Raw genomic sequence first — 21,324 nt, forward strand, 5'->3', positions numbered from 1 at the left:
GCCACGACGTTGAAAGCCCTCAGCCTGCAGCCCGATGACATTTCGATGTTGAAGGGTCAGCATCGCCTCCTCTATAACTTAACAACGGAGCCCTTGGAAGTGATTCTCATGGGTACATTCGGTTGATCAGCCACACACGTGGCAGGCAGGGACCAGGGTCACCTCGCACTCCTAAGGGCGGGTCTGCTGAGGTGCATGCACTCCGGCTCTCACAGTTGGTTTCCTTAACGCTGGACTGTGATGTGCCAAGAAGGGGGCTGAGGCTTCACATAAGGAATGAGCACAGGAGTGGGAAGCAGGGAGCCGACTCCTGCTTTCAGGCAAACTGGCCTTGAAGTAATTCCAACCCAAAGGGGAAGCCGCGACGCACATCAGCGGTGACGTCTCATTTTGAAATAAGCTGGAGCCATATATGGCACAAAGACCCGACAGAACCAAACAGTATCATGAAGGCCTCTAGGATGGGAAGGAAAGTGTTGGATAATGCAGGGCTGACTTTGTTTAAAATTTTTTTAAATATATTTTTATTGATATCAGAGATGTTTTTTTAAACATCCCTGGGGCTGACGTTGGCTGTCATCACCCTCCCCAAACCCCTCCCACCCCCCACCTGTGGCTTCCAGGGAATCTTTTAAATTGTTTTGGTTTTTTTAAATATATATTTTTTATTGATTTCAGAGAGGAAGAGAGAGGGGGAGAGAGAGAACATCAATGATGCTAAAGAATCATCGATCAGCTGCCTCCTGCATGCTCCACACTGGGGTCTGCAACCTGAGCACATGCCCTGACTGGGAATTGGACAGTGGCTTCCTGATCAATGCTAACCACTGAGCCACAACGGCCGGCCGGGCTAACTAATGATGGTTAACCGAATCAAAGAGCTGAGCCGTGTATCATCCGCACAATTGAATTGTCTCTATTTAAAATCTTGCTTTATTGAACTTACATATCATCTGTATCATATTCTTCTTTAACATTACAAGGGTGTTCGAAGTTCTACCACTCACCAGGAGCCAAAGAAAGAAAAAGGCCAATTCAATGTGCCCTCTATATATTTCCCCTAAGATCGATTGTACTTTTTCCGAAAGGTTAACTTTAAATGTCTAAGTAAACAGATGTTCATTTCCCCCTTTCAATTTTCCATGTCGATTTTTTTTTAACTTTTTGTTTTGAAGTAAGTTTAGAATTACAGGAAAGTTGCTAAGATAATCCTGAGAGTTTTCATTTATTCTTCACCAAGGCTCCCCTGAAGTTAACTAACTTCTTCCATCAACATGTACATTTAGCTCTCGCTGGTTTGGCTCAGTGAATAGAGCATTGGTCTGCAGTTCCATTCTGGTCAAGGGCACATGCCCGGGTTGTGGGCTCAATCCCCAGTAGGGAGTGTGCAGAAGGCAGCTGATCAATGTTTCTCTCACATCAATGTTTCTAACTCTCTATCCCTCTCCCTTTCTCTCTGTAAAAAAAAATCAATAAAATATATATATTTTTAAAAAGGCAGTCCAAAGTGACTACAGTGAGCTGTGTGTTCGTTTGTTTGCATGATTCACTTGAGGGTAGATTGGGGAAAGAAGCCTCCCTTACCCTTGAACTCTGATTTTTGTACCCTCTAAAATTATTTTTACGAAACAATCCTGGAAATGTGAGCTGTGGGAGAAGAGGGGAGTTTGGGCCCTGCTCTCCTCAATAAGGCCAATTGGATAGTGTTTGCTCTGCGGAAGCCTCCAGAAACCAGATCCAGCAGGAAAGCTGGATATCCCATCCTTGTTCATCACAGATTATCCTCTCCGAGCCAAAGCTCTTTTCATTTCTTTGGCTTATATTTTGAGCAAACTTGGAGATCTGGGAAATTTAACCCAGTGCATCTAAGAGCCCTTATTGGTTCCTGTGAACGCCCAGGGTTCCCCGGAGCTCCGCAACCTGCACCTCGCAAAGGAGGTGCCGAGGTCTAACCCAGAACTACACGGCACGCTAGGCTCGGCCCCTCTTCCTCCGGGGCAGAGAGTCCTTGGAGATTCTGGATTGCTGGGCCCCATCTGAAGGGCTTGAGCTAATCACTGCCCTTTCCCAACGCGCAGGCGGGCTCCCTGCGCTGGCCACCTGGTTCCGTACCTGGTTGTGCTGGTCGCAGACCCTCGGGAAACAGCTCAGCCTTTTTCAAACTACACTTGCCTTCATTTAGCTTAAAGGTTACACTTGTCCTGATGGTGGCGACATCTTCAGAAAGAAACAAGTGAGAGAGGTTACCTTCAGAGGCAAAGGAAGGGAAACACCAGCTGGGTACGAAGAGCTGCCTATTGGCTGGGTCCCCTGCACACCCTGAGCTCCTCTCTTACCACGAGCCCAAGAAAGGTTTGGACCTTGAGGCGCCCATCACCTGGGGTTGACAGGTGATGGGCAACGCTCTGTTCCCAGGAGCTGCCTAAGAACTGCCACTCGTCCATCAGAGATGAATAAGGTGCCCAAAACTACCTCAACAGTGACATTTAAAAAAAAAAAAAAAAGAGTTCATTTTTCATGCCTTCCCAAAACAGACTAAAATCCCCTAGCTCAAAAAGTTGGACAAGGCTGCTGGAGAACATGGGGAAGGGCAGATTCTCTAAATGAGGCTGCTTGGGAGGACAGGGCTGGGGCCACCAGTCCCCACTGAATGCACTCACTAAACATGGCTCGGATTTTCAGGATCTGGAGGCCCTCACTTTGAGAGCCTCGTGTGCAGAATTCTCCTCTCCTCCCATGGTCAGTCTTAACCACATGTGAGGCCCTGGAGCCAGTGACGAGGATTCAAACTCTAACTTCTCAATTTGTGATGAGAACGTAATCTCCCTGGTTCTCAGTTTTCCCATCTACAAAAATAGACATAATTATGGGACCTACATTACCAGGCTGTTGTGAAGACTGAGATAATGCAAAAAAAAAAAAAAGTTGCCAAAACTGGTTTGGCTCAGTGGATAGAGCATCAGTCTGCGGACTGAGGAGTCCCAGGTTCGATTCCGGTCAAGGGCATGACATTGGTTGCGGGTACATCCCTGGTGTGGGATGTACAGAAGGCAGCTGGTCGGTATCTCTCTCATCGATGTTTCTCGCTCTCTATCTCTCTCCTCTCCCTTTCTCTCTGTAAAAAATCAATAAAATATTTTTTTAAAAAAAAAAAGAAAAGGAAAGAAAAAGAAAAAGAAAAAGAAAAGGGCATACATAAAAAAAAAAAAAAAGTTCAGCCTACTATTTGATACAGAGAAAGAATTGTGAACTATTTGCTTGCCCATCCTTGGCCTAAATCTCCAAGTGACCATCCCTGAGGGGTTTGGTGAAACACACCAGGATGTCTGCTCTGGCTAGTCCAATGTTAGGCAAGTAGAACGGGAAAGGAGAAAGCTTAAGATTTTGGATGCAGACGGCCTGGTCAAAACCCTGGCTCCAGTATTTCCTATCTGAGCCACTCTGGGTACGTTATCTCACCTCTCTGAACCTCAGCTCTTCATCTGGCTAATGAAAATAATAGTCAAATTGCCCTAGAGGGTTGTGATGTGGATTAAATCAGCTAACGCATGTAATACGGTGGGTGGCATGTTTTAACTATTTGATCAGCAGATGCGAGAGGTTAGTATCCTGCTTTGGGCTTTAGCTTTGCTCGTATATATAACACGGACACCAAGAACCGTTTCTTCACTCATCAAAGAGATGTCTAAATCTGGGAAGAGGAAGCTGCCTAAAAGCTTCAAATTTCGTTCTTTTGCTTTGACAAAGCAAAAAGGGTTTGGGGTGCTTTCTCTGAACAGAACTCTTGCTCCCCCTGTCATACCCACGTCTATCTCCACCGAGGCACACTTTTCTGCTGGGCCTTTGGGGTGATCTAGGGTAGGGGAGTTTGGGAGACCTAAGTCTCTGCTCCCACAACTCTGCAGGCCTCTGCCCAATATGAGGGCCCACCACGGCTGAGCACGGAGCCGCCCACCACACAGCAGACACAGTGTCTGTCACAGGTATGTGGGAGCGCAGGCACCAAGGCTACAGGCCAGAGCATCCTGTGACACGCTCACGGCCTCAAGGAGACAACGAGAAAGGAAAACAAAGCCAACCCCCAGGAGCAGCACCCCAGAGTGAAGCCCACGGAACACCATGAGCCCCAGAGAGGACACGCAGATTCGGTCATTACCCCCGAAAGCAGAGTCATTTGATTTTTGCTGTTTGTTCCTGAGAGGAGGGGAAGTGCCGCAGGTGACAGAGTAGGCCTCTTGCAGTCCTGACAGACAGAACGTGGATGGTCAACATGGTAACAAGGCACAGTCTCTCCTGATAGCTGCTAAGATCACCCCCAACCCTCACGCCACGCCTGAGACCCTGAGACAAACACCCAGCATGTGGGGTAGGAGGGATCCCTCCAGTGGCTGGGGTAGGAGGGATCCCTTTGAGGGCAGCTAACACCTCAAGGCCAGGAAGGCCTGGGCCTGGCATGAGGACCTGCCCCCGGGACCACTCACCTGAAGAGAGGCGAATGCCAGAGTGACATCTGAGGAAGCACCTGTCTCCTCGGCCACTCTTACCGCAGTGCAGGGACACCTGGGGTGACACACTAGCGGGCAGGACCCCCTTCACTTCTAGGCGGGACAAAATACAGACATTCACAGACAGAAGGACGTTTCCAGGTGTGACCAAGATGGCTGGGTCCCATGCAGCAAAGGCCCAAGAACAGAAGGGAAAGCTGACCCCCAGCATAGAACACAAGACACCGGGCACTGTTACCCACCAAGGGACAGGAGCTATTTGTATGCTATTTTTTTCCCCCATGCATAAAAGCAACCAGAAAAACAGAAGCGAGCATAAACCTATGCCAGAAGCACAGAAGGCAACACCAAAGAGCCTGCAAAGTATCTCCTGTTTTTGAACTCTGTAAGGAGTGGCTGCTACAGCTGAGGGGGAAACACTTCCGGGGAGGGAGGGACGGCCAGCAGCACTCCGGGTGCAGCTGGCCGGTGGGAGCCCGCTGGCTGCCTGAGCCACGGTGCCCCTTACCCACACAGTCTTTTTTGTTCCAGTGGAGCTTGTATGCAGAGTGGCACTGGCATTCGTAGCTGCCCACCGTGTTCACGCAGACCTGCTGACAGCCTCCGTTGTTGATGCTGCACTCGTTGGTGTCTGGGGAACAAAACACAGCAGCTCCTGTCACAGCAGCCCCTCACCGACCTGCTGGCACCATCCTTCCTTTGAAGAGGGAGCGGGAGGGGAGTCACGTGGTTGAAACTCACTAAACAAACGGCAGGTGCCGACTGCCTTTAGGATGTGTGCTTGGCACCAACTGACCCCACTCTCCACTCCCTAGATTTCCTGGCATGAGCCTCATCAGGACAGTCTCAAGTTCCATTCTTGACCAAACCATTCCCTGATTAGGGACCCTCGGAAAGAGTCACACCCTACTTTCAGATGCTCAAACTCACATGCTACACAGGCTTCCAAATTAAAACTCCACCATCCCCATGAGCTACATTCCAAGGGAAATAGACAACCAAGACCCCCTGACAGTTCATGGAGCTGAAGTCTAGAGAAGGAAAATGAGCTGCACTGATCTCCATCAATCTGAGACTGAGTCCATGTCAGAGGTGGCTCTAACCAAAACCCAGACACACACCCGGATTCAAGGAATATACCCGTGGGATTTCTTGATGGGCTAGAAGAGAAGGTTTTCAATTGTGCCAAGAATGTTTTGGAAAGGAGAAGAGAGATAACACTGTCTATAGCAAATCGCTACTATCCATTCTCCTTAAGCACAGGATGCAAACACTGAGCGGGGAATATTTAGGCCAGTGTCTCCCAGATCCTCAGACCCTCAGAACCACCTCGGCAGCCCCAGATATGCTGAGCCAGAACCTAATCTGTGTTCTCAAAGACCGCTGAATGAGCCTGCTGACCAGGGGCGCGGGGGGGAGTCATTTGGTGCCAAATCTGACCTATGCCATGTTGTCTCCTTGACCAGAAGGGCAAATGACATCGGGACCTGTTGCTGCCTGGGCACAGGGCAGAGAGATAGTCAGTGGCCCAGCTTCCAGCTCAAAGACCTGCTTACAGCCGAAGCCGGTTTGGCTCAGTGGTAGAGAGTCGGTCTGTGGACTGAAAGGTCCCAGGTTCGATTCCGGGTAAGGGCATGTACATTGGTTGCAGGCACATCCCCGGTAGGGGGTGTACAAGAGGCAGCTGGTCGATGTTTCTCTCTCATTGACGTTTCTAGCTCTCTATCTCTCTCTCTTCTTCTCTGTAAAAAAATCAATAAAAAAAATATATATTAAAAAAAAAAAGACCTGCTTACAGAGCAGCTCAAAGGGCTGGATCAGGCTTTGCAGTCCGTTCCTATGTACTACAAAGCTGTGGAACTGCTGGTGGCCGGCCGAGCGACTTTACGATCTGCTGGGAAATTCCAATGGATAGGGTATCAGCTCCTGAGCAATTCTCCATTCTCTGAATACAGCCATCTCAATACAGCCAATAAAGAATTCACAGCTGAAGAGCTTAGCTCTTCTGCTTCATATCACACTTGAAATGTTAAAAGGATAAATGGGGTGGGGGGAGTGTTCATTAGCAGATGCTTCCCTTGAGTCGATGGATTCAATGCCACTGCACACGGACTGAAACGTCCGGTTCATCCCCCAATGTTGGAAAACTGGCCCTCATCTGCTGGAGACACTTTATTTATTTTTTATATATATATTATTGATTTTTTAGAGGTAGGGAGAGGGATAGAAAGTCAGAAACATCGATCAGCTGCTTCCCACACACCCCTCCTGGGGATGTGCCCATAACCAAGGCACACGCCCCCGACCGGAATCGAACCCAGGACCCTTCAGTCCACAGGCCGACGCTCCATCCACAGAGCCAAACCGGTTTCGGCAATGCTGGGGACATGTTAGAAGTAAGCCCTGTTCATCTCCTGGCCCAGCCTCTGACTGCAAGGATGCTCTGCTCACCTCCGCAGTGGGTAAAGCCATAGAGGGTGTACCCTTTGTTGCAGGCGCACGTGAATGTGCCAGGGTGGTTGATGCAGCTGTGATCACAGGTCCTATCCAAGGAGCATTCATCCACATCTGTAATTGTAAAGGGAGAGGGCACCTGAGACCAACTCTCAGGGATGAAAGGCGAGAACACATTTATAATAAACCAGTTGCTGGAGAAAACAACACAAACCGAATAAAACATTACCTAGGAGTTCTCCCACTCACTTGTGTGTGTGTGTGTGTGTGTGTTTTTAAAGTGTTGAGCAGCCCACAATAAGTATACTCCCTGCCAGGACCCTTCTTTCCAAATTCTGTTGCAAATTGCACTGCCTGTGAGCTCAGTTTCTCCCTCTCACCCATGCTTATTCACGGGGCTGGCTAATTTAAAATATGTAAATGAGGTAGCATACCTAAAAAGGGTTTGTAAAAGGTAAGGTGCAGCCTATGCATTCTTGTTGCTGTATTACTAAACAGCAGTGGTAATTCCACAAGCTAGGGCAAATTGAAAGGAGAGCACACTTGTGTTGGAGATTACTCTGGTTCCTCTCCTTCTGATCTTCCCCGAAGGAGTCTTCTGGCCACGGAAGGCCAGTTGACCCTGGGTTTTAATGCCCTCTGCACTAGTTGATCCTGGGTTTTAATGCCTTCTGCACTAAAGGAACACATTAACGCCAACGTCCTCAGTAATTTCCCTATTGCAGACACTGACATTTGGTGCGTAAGCTCCACGCTGGTTCCTCTTGGCCAATCCCTTGGCTTTGTTCCTCCTCCCATCCTGATTCAGTGGAGGCATCCCTGGCTTCAGCTGAGGTCCTGAAAACTAGCCTCAAGACTACCTCTTCCCTGTAGACTAGAATTTCAGAGCTCACTTCCTCAGCTCTTCGGAGGGCTCTGACAGAGTTACGATTTGTGTCTCCAAATGGATAATAAACCAGGACCAACGCAGAATTCCGTGGGAGCCAAGTAGACCATTGCTAGACCTCTTTTCAACACCAGATGTGCCCCGAGAAGCTACATTAATAAAAACACAAACATTTGGAAGGGCTAGAAGAATAAAAATAAATGAAATAAAAAGGGCAAATTCTCGCAACACCTCTTCTTCCCTAGCTTTTCCCAGAAATCTTGGCAATTTCTTCAGCAAATTTGTTCTGTGCAAATATTTGTTCTACCAAGACTGATCAGTGAAAAATGAGGAGAAGTCTGTTTCTTCCCATGTAATTGATGTCACTCTATGAATTCTGTTATTAACATCAGCCAGTTGTGGGGAAAGTAGACTCTTCCAGTAGCTGACTTTGGCTGCTCACGACGGGCTTTCACTTTGCCAAGAATAATGAGATCACTTTTCTAATTCCCTTTTAATGTGTTTACACAGCTTAAACAGTATTCCTTGCTCTATACGTTATGAAACATTATGTAAAACAGCAAATTTGCTTTCCAAGCCAAATGGACGAAAACCACGCAGTTATGGTCTAGAATGAACCCACTGAATTTAAAGGGGACGGCGATGCTTGCATTGCCTAAGAAGAAAAATCCAAGAAAGAAACCTAACTCACACTCTACGGTTAAATAAAAAAAAAAAAAAAAAAAAAAAGGTAATGTTACATCTTCAGTATCTGAAGTGAAGTCAGAGATCATATTCTGATTTTTATTTAAAATTCTGGGATTTCTAACAAAATTAAGTTAGGCCATTCTTATTTCCGGAAATGGAACAGGAATAAACGATAGCAGGTCTTTTTGGAGAGCTTCTTCCCGAAAAATCTAAATGGTGTCCCCTGCCCCAAAGAACTTACCACCACCCCAAACAGTTATAATATTAACAACTGTCACCCAGAGAAGTTCCTTGCTGCACCCCTTATGTGGGAGGGATGCATCTGAGAAGGGATCAGCACTCCTGCCCAAGGACCCACCATCCTCTCCTCTACTCAATCCCCTCCCTTCCTCTCCCCAAGCACAAAAGACTACAAACAAGGGCTACAAGGAAGAGACCAACTAGTTCATGACCTTGATTATGGGTTAACCCCAAGATTTTGCTGGGAAAAGCATGTTAACTAAATCTACATATTTTGCCATCAAATTTTTTTTTATAAAATCCATAACATTAAAAGAAACTTTAAAAAAGGGGAAATTTTCATAATCTCAACATCCTAATATAGGGGTGTCGAACTCAATCAGAGAAGGGGCCAAAATCTAAAATCCAGCCTAAATCGTGGGCCGAATGGTTTACTGAACAGTCATAAACTGACAATGTCATAAACTGACAGCGGAGTGCAGTGATGACAGCGCGGTGCGGGCCACATTGCAAGGCCTGGCGGGCTGGATTTGGCCCGCGGGCCTTGTGTTTGACACATGTGTCCTAATACAACCATTTGCATCCTGTGATCCAATGCATCTCTAGCATCAGGTTAGACCTCTGCTCTCATCACACCACGTAGGTTCTCTGAAGTATTCTCTAGTCATTCACAGACTAATTTCCAAAATATATCAGTGATTTCATTCTACCTAATACCATGTTTCCCTGAAAATAAGACATCCTCCGAAAATAAGACCTACTTACAGGTTTCCTTCTGAGTGAAATATAAGGCATCCCCCCGAAAATAAGCCCTCCCCCCGCAAACATGAGAGATTTGGCCCACTGATTCTGAAAGAAATGGAGTCACAAGAAATTCACCAGGAAATTCAGGAATTGGATTGTTATGCTGATGTTCCAGAAGATGATGAATATTCATTTATTCAATAACATGACTGTTATTGAATAAATGAATACATTCTTGATACTGTAGGGATTCACAGTTTGTCTGGTTTGTGTTGACAACTACCGTACTACCGTACCGTATACAGGTAATACATTTCCTTTATTTTCATTTAACAATAAATGTGTACCGTATTCTTCTTCATGGAAAAATAAGACATCCCCTGAAAATAAGACCTAGCGCATCTTTGGGAGCAAAAATTAATATAAGACACTGTCTTATTTTTGGGGAAACAGGGTAGATGAATTCAGTGAGGCACAGGCTGGAGGTGGGATTAATGACTCGGCTGAGAAGCCCAGCGAGCCAGTGTCTGCCAGGGCGGGGTCTCGTTTTCTCCGCTCCAACCACGGGGCCCAGCACAGCACAGCTATGTTTCAGCACATACCTTGGCAAGACTTCTCATCTGTTAATAATTTAAATCCCTTTTTGCAGCTGCAGTCAAAACTGCCCACGGTGTTTTTGCAGAAATGATCGCAACCTCCATTGCGGGTCTGGCACTCATCAATATCTGTAACAGGCAAGCATCGGCAAATCAGACAGCAATACCTGCCTTGTTTTCCACAAGTCCCTGAAGTACTATTGTGTGTGGTTTATGGTTCCCTGAAACAAAAACAGACCCATCGAAGCACTTTAGAATGTTCGCTGATGTTTTCAATCTTACATGTGTTTTCTGGTCTGGCTTAACCAATCCTGAAAGACAAGAACCTAGACCCCTTGAGAACTGTGACTTACACTGCCCTTGACCAGCATTAGGAAACAATCGATCGGAAAGAATGGTGATGTCCTGTTGTATTCTCATCCTTGCACTGCTCTCCCGAGATAAGGTGGCTCTCGCCCTAACTGGTCTGGCTCAGTGGATAGAGCGTCGGCCTGCAGACTGAAGGGCTCCAGGTTTGATTCCGTTCCAGGGCATGTACCTTGGTTGTAGGCACATCCCCAGTAGGGGGTGTGCAGGAGGCAGCTGATCGATGTTTCTCTCTCATCAATGTTTCTAACTCTCTGTCCCTCTCCCTTCCTCTCTGTAAAAAAAAAAACCAATAAAATATATATAATAAATAAATAAATAAAAGATAAGGTGGCTCCCTCAGGTATACTTTCCACTCCAGTTTAATCATTAAAGTCATAAGGAAATAGAACATTTGTTTTGGCAAATTACACAACAATCAAATAGCCTTCATGCTTTTAAATGATTCCTGATACTCAAATAAATCTTATCTGTTCTAAGTTTCATCTGGTAACTGGTTACCTACTGTTTATCATGTTAAAGAACTAAGCCTTTGTAGTCTTGCCCATGAAATACTAGTAGGTCATCAGGGTCTCTATCAGTAAAAGTTAAAGGCATAGTTATTAATTAAGTTCTCTGGATAACAATCTTGGCTGGTATTTACATAATCTCGAGGCTGTTATTTATGATATGTTGATAGTATCTCCTACAAATGTTCCCTTGAACTTCTGCCTTTGTCTAATAAGGCCATGGACTGAAATGGATTGTGTGATACACGTAGAAGCTGACCTTCTCAACCGTTAGTGCAATTAAGATGGTTCTAATTAAGCTCACTCAATTATAACCTTCTCCTAGCTAGGGGAGAATGGCTTGTATCAATATGAATCATGAGCCAGTCTGGAGTCAGTCCAGGGGTGTGAGGAGAAGAGCTGCCTCTATCCCTGCACGTTCGCAGCATGGAGCGGCACAGGCACCTTTGCAGGTCTTCCCGTCCAGCTGGAGCGTGAATCCCGCGGGACAGCTGCAGTGAACACCGGTCGAGGTATCCTTACAGGTGCGGTCGCAGCCTCCGTTGTTGACAGCACACGTTTCTGACAAGGAAGTAAGAAAAAGGCAGTTAGCTTCCTAAAGAAGTGCTAACACAGGTGAGAGGAGGAAGATATTGGTGCAGTACTAATAGTATTTAACAAAGATGCCCAGCTGATGTGGCTCAGTGGTTGAGCATTGACCTATGAACCAGGAGGTCATGTTCAACTCCTGGTCAGGGCACATGCCAGGTTGTAGGCTCAATGCCCAGTGTGGAGTATGCAGAAGCAGCTGATCAATGGTTCTCTCTTATCATTGATATATATATATATATATATATATATATATATATATATATATATATATCCCTCTCTCTTCCTCTCTGAAATCAATAAACATATATTTTTAAAAAATCATTGCCTCTGGCAAATGGGCTAAAGAAAATGTGAGTTAGGAAACAAGGACATGATGTATCTCTTTATAAGCCTTGTAGTCCTTATTAAGTCTTTTTAAATATATATAATTGATTTCAGAAAGGAAGAGAGAGACAGAGAAACATCAATTCACCTCTCCTGACGCTAACATGGCTGCAGTCAGAAAGAGGAGATGCAGCGGACAAAAATAACAGACACAGCAGCATGCTGCGAGGGGCTGCCTGACACGCCTCTCTGCTCACAGTTGCCAAGAAGGATGGGAACTGCCATTCTGAGTAACCGCATGTTACTGCACACCCACTAGGTCTCAGGCATTGGACTCTGGGCACTTGTGCATATTATTATCTTAACTGAGCTTCCTGACAACCCTACGAGGTAGGTCCTAGTACAAGTTTTGTAAAGAAAGACTAAAGGGAGACAAGGCTCAGGGCAGTGTGCCCAGGGTCACAGTTAGCTGGGGCAGCGCTGGGACACTAGCCCAGTTATTCTGATCGCGGGGCTGGTGCTCTTCCCACAACACCACGGTCTCGGCGATGACTAAACAGCGGTGGGTGAAGATCAGATACACCCCGGCTTGACAGGAACTGCTGACCCCGGTCCAGCTAGTCTGAGGGCACATGGGTCCCAGGTTCAGGCCCGATGGGGTACACTGGGAGGGAAATGGACAATGAGCGTGGGCATGAAGCGAGCGTGAGGGGTCTTGCCTACCCATGAGCAGCCGCCGTTTCACCCGTTTATCCCCGTCCGCCACCGACGTGGCATTGCTCTCCGTCACCTCCAGGGCAGGGTCCTCTCGCTCTACAAGAAATGAGTCAGATTACTCATCCCCTGCACAACCACTTCCGCTGAAATCCCAGACGTGAGAACAATGTGAGAAATGCGCCTGTTCACTCGATAATAATGTGTGGTAACGAGGCGCTGTGGGAAACGCAGCACGCTCAGAGCGTGCAGAGCCTTGGTGAATAATATGGAAAGATTTCTGAAGCCTATTGCACTGACCAAAGAGACGCCAGAGAATGCAAGCTTCAGATTCACGCCAGGGCCCTCAGCCCAGCCAGGGACACGCCATGCAAGACCGGGCAGGCGTCCCATAGGCAGCCCTGGCTCCCGCAGACCACAGAGGCCACCGTGTCGTCCCCGCAGCTTCAGCCTGGCATCGCCCTAGCCCCTTGGGATGTGCTGTTCAGTCTCCTCAGGAGGAGCCTCATTCAGGAGAGGTGAAAGGTCGCACATGGAGAGAGGGACCCTAGACCCCAGACCACTCCCACTGCCACGTGCACAGGACCCATTTGGGGCCAAATGCATTGCAAATATCTGCATCTGGTGCTAAACACCCTTAATAATTGGTTAGGGTGAGAGTTAGGGTGAGGGTGAGGGTTAGGGTTAGGATGAGGGTGAGGGTGGGGGTGAAGGTTAGAATTAGGGATAGCGTGAGGGTGAGGATGAGGGCGAGGGTGAGGGTTAGGGTTATGATGAGGGTTAGGGTGAGGGTGAGGGTTAGAGTGAATTAGGGGTAGGATGAGGGTGAGGTAAGGCTGAGGGTGAGGGTTAGGGTTAAGATGAGGGTGAGGGTTAGGGTTAAGATGAGGGTGAGGGTTAGGGTTAGAGTTAGTTAGGGTTAGGGGTAGAGTGAGGATAAGGGTTAGGGTCAGGGTTAGGGTCAGGGATGGGCAGGCTGGGATAGACCCTCACCCAGTATGAGGGTCACCACTCACCCAGGCAGCTCCTCCCATCGGTGTGCATCTTGTACTGTGGATGGCAGCTGCACTCTGGGCCTTCAGCTGTGTCCTCACAGGAGTGCTGGCACCCACCGTTTCCATGGTTACAAGTCACTGAGAGGAAAACGTGTCCATACAATAAAGCACTGAGATTTCCGTCATCAGGGCTGTGTTTGCTCCAGAAAACTCTGCTTCTCAGTCAGTCAGGACATGAGCACAACAGAGAGAGTGTGTGCCAGGCACCATGTGTGAAAGAGCCAGCTTGACGCAGACCTTGTCTCTGTCTAGGTGAACAGGTAGTCACAGTGCGAAATGGAGAAAAGCTGAATGACAGGTCTGTGCAAAGTTATATCGTAGGTGAAGATGGGTGGGGTGGGTGGGGATTTTCACTGTTTAAGGGAAATTATTGAGACTGCTGCTCTGCTCTGTCGGGAGAAGTTTGCATACACACAGCGGCATGGGGCCCTGGGAGGCGCATCATCACTCTGTGTCTGGAGCAGATAATACTTAATTTGTACGTATGTGCTCAAATCGGATTCCATCTGGGTTAGTTAGGAAAGGGGGGTAAGCAGAGGAAAGGATGATTCCTTGCACATAATTAATGCAATATTAAGCAGTAATTACACAGACTATGGATGAATGTATTAATGACAAGCCATGAAGAAGAAGAAGAAGAAGCAGCAGCAGCAGCAGCAGCCACCGTCCTCTCATCAAACAGAACAGTGGTTACCTCTAACAAAGGAAATGAGAGGGAGAAGGTCTTAGACGTCTTGGACTGTTTGAACTCTTACATAAGCATTCGCGATTTCTCTAATCTAAGAGAACGGAATGAATATTTGTGATGTGAGAGACTGTTCTATGAACATGGTCATATCAATATTGTGTCGTGCCTGTGAACAACTAAGTGGGAAAATGAAAAAACTGAAACATCTGGTGATGTGGCAGAATTCTGGATCTTTTCTAATTATAATATTATTTGAGCAGTGGCATCTTAAAAACATTTTACTTTCTTAAAAAAAAAAAAAAAAAAAAAAAAAGCTTTCTGCCAAAACCGGTTTGGCTCAGTGGATAGAGTGTCGGTCTGGCGACTGAAGGGTCCCAGGTTCGATTCCGGTCAAGGGCATATGCCTTGGTTGCGGGCACATCCCCAGTGGGGGGTGTGCAAGAGGCAGCTGATCGGTGTTTCTCTCTCATCAATATTTCTGACTCTCTCTCTCTCTCTTCTTCTCTGTAAAAAATCAATAAAATATATATTTTTTTAAAATACGCTTTCAGAGATTCTCCTGGTCCCCGGGAAACTGGCCGGCTGAGACTCCCCCACCTTCCCCCCGCACAGGTCCTGTGGGGCCTGGGTCCTCCTTTGGAGAGACCTGGAGCCAGGACAGGTGCTCTTCGCTCTGCCCAGCCACGGACACCCCGGGACAGCCTCACTGCGGCCTCCGTCCCCCCTTGGCCCCCCAGAGCCTGTCAGAAGTCGTCTGTGATGGTGGCACCAGCCCTGGGCCGCAGGCTTCCAGGCTGCACGGCTTTGTGATGGGGCGGTGGAAAGAAGTCTCTCCCCGGCAAAGCTGTCTCATCTCAAACCATTATACTGTGCAACTGAAACTTTTATTTTAATTTAAAAAATACAAAAATAAAAAGGAATGCAGAGATTAAAAAACAAACAACTGTCTCCTCGCCTCTTAACCACTGCAGTCTACTCCCTGTAAACCACCCCCTAGCAAACTGCAGGAGCTTCTAGAAGGGCCCAGCTTTGGGCAGAGTTCCTGAAGGGACCGGCCGCGTTTCCGCTGGCCTAACGGGTGGCTGAGGAACACCTGGAAGGGACAGTTGCTTCCTGCTATCCATGGGAGCTCTATGACTGTATTCGCCATCGTGTGGCAGCTGTGTCTGGACTGTGCGCACCATTTATCGATCCATTAATGTAGACGATGTGGCTCGAGCACAGCCTGTGGTGGGCACCAGGAGAAGACTGAGAGGCAAAAGTAAGACAAGGTCCTGACTTAGAGGGACTAATAGTTGGGCAGACAAACATAAATACACAATCTAAAAACCCTACGTGTGAGTCTGCTGTGGGAGGCCCTGGGGAGGATTCAGAGGCAGGAGAGCATGGCGACTAAGAGTGCAGGCCCTAGAGGTAGGCGGACCCACACTTGAATCCTAATTTTTTCACTCATTCCCCGCGTGACCTTGTCGCTTTACCATCTCCACAATTTTCTCAACTAAAAATGAGAATAATGCTTAGCTCCTAGCATGGTGACTGTAAGAATTAAATGGAACATGATGCCCTGACTGGTTTGGCTCAGTGGATAGAGCATCAGCCTGTGGACTAAAGGGTCCAGGGTTTGATTCTGTTCAAGGGCATGTACCCAGGATGCGCACTCAATCCCAGTAGGGGGCGTGCCGGAGGCAGCTAATCAATGATACTCTCTCATCATTGATGTTTCTATCTATCTATCTATCTATCTATCTCACTCCCTTTCTCTCTGAAATCAACAAAAATATATTTTTTAAAAATAAATGGGACGTGATACATCTTTGGGCGAGACTTTGCACATAATAAATGCCCACGCCCCAAAGGTAGCCACTACCCTTGTCATGATTAGACGTTAGGCAGGATATTAAAAGCTGAGCGAGAGTTCACCAAGCCAGGAAGGGCGGAGTGCCGGGAAAAGGCTTGTGGGCCTGAGAGAACATGGGCTGATCTCTGGAAGGCAAGGAGAGGCGGACACACATCCAAGAGAAGCAGGGACCAGGTGGCAACGAACCGTGCCTCCCAGGGGAGTAAGTTTGATTTTATTCTGTGGGAATGGGGATGCACAGGCCTCAACACTCACACTCCTTACTCCTGAATTCCACTTCCTTCTGATTGGTTCCATAAAAAAGCACCCCTTCCCTCTCCTTTCGGGGCCACCCTTGCGCAGTGAGCGAGCCCTCAGGGAGGCCAGAGTCTCAGGCCCGCTGCCTTCCCTGCTGCCGCAGTGCCATGAGGAGGCATTTCTGATGCTGGCGGGAAGGTGCCCAGCCCGGGTGTGCGCCAGTCTATACTTACAGACGCAGTCCCTCTGGTTCTTGGCCAGCTCGAAGCCAGGCCGGCATTCGCAGGCGACGCTGCCCTTGGGAGCCTCTTTGCAGATGTGACTGCAGCCGTGGTTCTTGTTCATGCAGCTCAGACCCTCTGCAAAACAGAGCAGCATGGGGCCAACGGTGAGCCCCGGGCCTGCCTGCCCAGGTCTCCAGCAGCCCCATGTTTTTTAAAGAATATGTCATTAACATCAAGGCAGGTCAATCAACAGAGACATGAAAAATGTCCTATGTCACCCAAGAGATAAGACGTCTCCATCCTCCAAAAACAAAGCTCCCGCCCGGATGGAGTCAGAGCCTGCTGACCCCAGGAACCGGTTACCAATGCCGGTCAGAGACGCAGAGAGAAGAGGAGTGCCCCCAGGAAAACCTGCGGAGAGACTGAAGCAGAGGCCCAGGATTTTCACATCCTTTTGAAGACGATTTTCAGGAAATTCCAGCCCTCCTCTCTACCCCCAACCAAATCCACACTCGGGAGGTGACTGTGACCACCATGTTCTGGCCCCACCACGGGGACATCTGTGCAGGGGCCTCTCTGCTGGGACCACCTCAGTTAGTCCCTGCCTCTCCCCGTCCCCTCAGCAGGCATGAGGCTCAAGCTCCTAGCTGTGTCATACAACAACACGACAGCGAAGGGAACAGAGAGAGGCCTCCTACGTGTGGTTTGCCTTGGCTGCGGTATAATTCTTTCAGGTCGGGTGTAAGTTGCCTTAGGCCAATCTTGTGGCGGGAAGGGGTTCAGGTGGTTCTTGTCCCGGGAGGTTAGACAGACATGGAAATGATGGGGCCACAGCAAAGCGTACTCCCTGCGGTTGGCAGCATTGTAGTGCGGCACTCCAGAGGAACTATCGCCATACCCAGGAGCAGTGGTTGGCAAACTCCTTAGTCAGCAGAGCCAAATATCAGCAGTACAATGATTAAAATTTCTTTTGAGAGCCAAAATTTTTAAACTTAAACTTCTTCTAACGCCACTTCTTCAAAATAGACTCGCCCAGGCCGTGGTATTTTGGGGAAGAGCCACACTCAAGGGGCCAAAGAGCCGCATGTGGCTCGTGAGCCGCAGTTTGCCGACCATGGACCAAGAGCATTCTCCCAACGCCGGCTCAGTTCGTGGCACGTTATTAAGTACGCACTCACGTGATGCTTCTTCGAATCGGTGCCACACAACTCTAAGACATCTTTGCGAGCAGGGGTTTTGTTCTCATTGGCTCTCTACTAACAAGATGCTTTCTAATCTGGAAGTAGCGCTGTTTTAAATGTAAGTACAAAAGGTTTCCATTCCACTAGGATCCCACACTGTTCTGTTCTGTGCCCCCAAAACCTTAGCCCCTGGGTTCTACTGAAGTCGAGTCATCTCTCTCCAGTTCTACTGCAGAGCCATCAACCTACGCTTCACTGGGATAAATGTTTACTACAAACAGATGCCATTCATATTCCAAAAGGCAGTGCAGCGGTTAATCCATCCCACAGTCTCCTAACGCCACCTTGGTTTTTATCTGCCGGTTACGAGCTGTTTGAACACCAGCACTCTGTCAGCGGGCAGGTGCTGGGACTCATGTGCCCAGGCCAGGGGCTACTGTCAATTGACACAGAGAGGCTTGCACTGGGTCAGTGGCAGGCTCTTTGAAATCTGGTGATTTCCAAAGACGTAATTTTCTCCCGGTGCCAAGAGCTGCCTCTGGAAGCAGTGTCCTGTCTGCCTAGGACAGTGGTCGGCAAACTCATTCACCAACAGAGCCAACTATCAACAGTACAACGACTGAAATGTCTTTTGAGAGCCAAATTTTTTAAACTTAAACTTCTTCTAATGCCACTTCTTCAAAATAGACTCTCCCAGGCTGTGGCATTTTGTGGAAGAGCCACGCTCAAGGAGCCAAAGATCAGCATGTGGCTCTCGAGCTGCAGTGTGCCGACCACGGTCCTATCCTATCAAGCTGGACCTAAACTTACCAGGAGACCAGTGGAGCTTTCAGTGGCTCTTGAGATGCTGGGGGCTTTTCGAGGGGCGGCCCGGAGCCATTCGGAGCAGCCTGGCTCAGAACAAGCACACAGCTGGGGAGGCCCGTGGGCTGGCCCGCACCAGGAGGCCCAGCCACCCGAGGTCCTGGTCCTGGCTCCCCAGAAACGGGCCTGGCAGTCGAGTTAGGGTTGTCTGTTCCCCAAGAGGAAAACAGCTCAGACACACTGGAAATGCCCCATTCTGGCGGTCCCCAGGCTCAGGGTCTCAATGAAGAATACTTCTGAAAGTCGAATAAAAACATGCCCTGCCAACGGGGCAATACCAACATCTAACAATAGCTCCGAGCAGACAAAACCAAAGAGGGATGCTCCTTTGGAGAACCTGAGCACCATGAATAGGGACAAAGGCAGGCCGGGGCGCCGTCTCTCTCTCCAGCCCACCCCCCTTACATGGGTGAGAACACACAGCCTCTCTGGCAGAGCTTCGGGGTCTCTGAGAATTAAATCGATCGCTTACCGGTAAGCTTCCCCTCAGAATCAGCTATTAGGATCCCCTAATACAGTGCTTCCCAAATTTCTCTCATGATGAGAATCACCTGGTGGAGTTGTTAAAATACAGATTCCCAAATCCCAACTAAGAAGTGCTAAACTAGAATTTTTGGGAACTTATAGGTAAAAATTGTATACTTAACAAGTGCTCTGGAGAAGTTTGGGAAACACTGCCCTAATAGATCGAAGAACATCCGGTGAATAATTACCGAAAACAACAGCAACGCTAGAAAATGCTCACTTGCAGTGCTCCCTTCTTTTCGCCACTTTTTGGGCATCCACCGTGGGTTTTAAAGTCTGTTTTAATACCGTTTCTAAGCGTTTAACGTGCCTGTCAAGGAGGAAATCCTAAAGGAGCGCCTTGTAGAGCTTGTTCTGTTTGAAGAGTTAAACCGCAGGGCGGAAGGGGAGCCGCCGCAGAGCCTGTAACCTGTTGGCTCACACGGGTGTGCGTTTGCCAAGCCGCCGGGGCGAAGCACAACAGAAAATCCCCGCGCGCTTCCAGACCACAGCTCAAATTCTTGGACTTTGGTTTTAGTTCCAGACAAATACACTCATTTTAAGTGCTCTTCGGGGGCTCCAAGAATGTCTGAATTACAGAAAACGTAGAAAACACAGGTTAGTGTGGACTTCTGTGCGAGGAGCCAGGGTCTGGAGTCAGCCTGGAGGGCTTGCCCGAGGGGAAAGAGAGGCCACCGCTCTGGAAGCTCCAGGGCTCAGGACGCGTGGCCTTGTGAACCAGTGGGACCCCCTGGGGGGAAAGGGGTTGTTCAAGCAATGGCTTGACCTATAGGTGCCCATCTCCCTCCCAGGGTGACTTCTCAGGAAGCAGCTTTTGTTTTGTTTTGCTGATCCTCACCCGAGGATATTTTTCCACAGACTTTTAGGGAGAGTGGAAGGGAGCGGGGGAAAGACAGAGAGAAACGTCGATGCAAGAGAAACACAACCACTGGCTGCCTCCCATACCAGCCCAGTCCAGGGCCCAGCCTGGGGAGAAGCCTGCAATCAAGGCACGTGCCCTTGATCGGAATCGAACCCAGAACCTTTTGGTCTTCAAGGCCGGTGCTCTATCCACTGAGCCAAACCTACGAGGGTGCAGGAAGCAGCTTTGAGCAACCAAAGGGGAGATGTTCTGAGACCAGATCACCTATGCTGCTGGCACCTTAATTCTCCCAGACGCAGAGCTCACCCGAGAGTCCAGAGACACCAGCGGGAAAATGAAAGCCACCTGCCGCTCCTTCCAGCCCGCAGGGGGCAGAGAGCTGCGGGCTGAGAGGCATAGCGCGGGAACCCTGCTCAGACACTGCCGGTGACCCAGCGGGTGGTGAGAGCCATCGAGCCCATGGCCCCCCGTGCGTTCTCTGACCCGGCTTGGCACCCACACAGACTTTCCAGTGAGCTATAAGGAAGGAGCCATCCTGCTTAGAAAATGAGGCAGAAGTCATCTTCCCCAAAGAAACCCCTGAAAAGCCACCGAAACCACAATTAAAACAATAAAACTACAAATCTGTGCGTCAGTAATGGGAGAACGGAGAATGGCCTCATTCTTAAGTTATTAAAAGGGAGTCAATAGTAGGGCCCTTCCTTTGAGAGCAGGCACAGGCCAGCCTGGGAGGAGAAGGGCAGCCACCCATGTGTGATTGCCCGGCTTGAGAAAAAGCAGAGCGTAACCGAACGCCCGTCATTTGATTAAGAGTGGCTGGCTGGCCACAGGCCCTCAACCCTCCGCCCTCCCAAGAGCCCACTGAAGGAAGAGAGGAAGAAAACAAGAATAAAAAGACGGCCATCGAAGGAGTCTTCTGCAAATGTGTGGAGGAATGGTAAGTGGTGGCATGGGTGAAGGAAAAGGCGGCACAGGGAGCTCAAGCCTGGGGGGACTGGAGGCGGGGAAGTGCCCCTGCCCCTGGAGCCTCAGAGGCTCAGAGTTCAAAAATGCAAAACACAGGGAAGGGCAGACCTAGCCGGCGGGCAACACGGGGCAAAGCCCGGGAAGGCCCGGCCCTTCCCCAACCGCCCCGGGCAGGGAGCAGGCTCGCACTTGGTGCTGTGGTTTGCGGCACCGTTTCTGAAAAACTTGGCAGAATGTCCATTTCCCCT

The 21,324-nt window shown here is 48.8% G+C and overlaps 1 protein-coding gene across 3 annotated transcripts in view; it reads right to left on the reverse strand.

Moving 5' to 3' along the window:
* SCUBE2 (signal peptide, CUB domain and EGF like domain containing 2) overlaps positions 1-21,324 on the reverse strand; it is a 65,640-nt gene that overhangs the window by 31,318 nt on the left and 12,998 nt on the right. Inside the window, exons 5-14 of one of the 3 annotated variants that reach the window (XM_084893477.1) lie at positions 16,688-16,813; positions 13,633-13,749; positions 12,626-12,715; positions 11,432-11,548; positions 10,119-10,241; positions 6,957-7,073; positions 5,014-5,136; positions 4,482-4,595; positions 4,157-4,243; positions 2,113-2,217 (exon numbers count right to left, since the gene is read on the reverse strand). In XM_084893477.1, coding sequence (XP_084749603.1) covers positions 2,113-2,217; positions 4,157-4,243; positions 4,482-4,595; positions 5,014-5,136; positions 6,957-7,073; positions 10,119-10,241; positions 11,432-11,548; positions 12,626-12,715; positions 13,633-13,749; positions 16,688-16,813 — 1,119 coding nt within the window. Of the gene's footprint in view, positions 1-2,112; positions 2,218-4,156; positions 4,244-4,481; positions 4,599-5,013; positions 5,137-6,956; positions 7,074-10,118; positions 10,242-11,431; positions 11,549-12,625; positions 12,716-13,632; positions 13,750-16,687; positions 16,814-21,324 lie in introns of all 3 variants that reach the window. The other 2 variants (XM_084893476.1, XM_084893478.1) reach the window with 2 other exon arrangements.

This window comes from Pipistrellus hanaki, assembly GCF_964339955.1.
Source record: "Pipistrellus hanaki genome assembly, chromosome: 9".
Classification (NCBI taxonomy): Eukaryota; Metazoa; Chordata; class Mammalia; order Chiroptera; family Vespertilionidae; genus Pipistrellus; species Pipistrellus hanaki.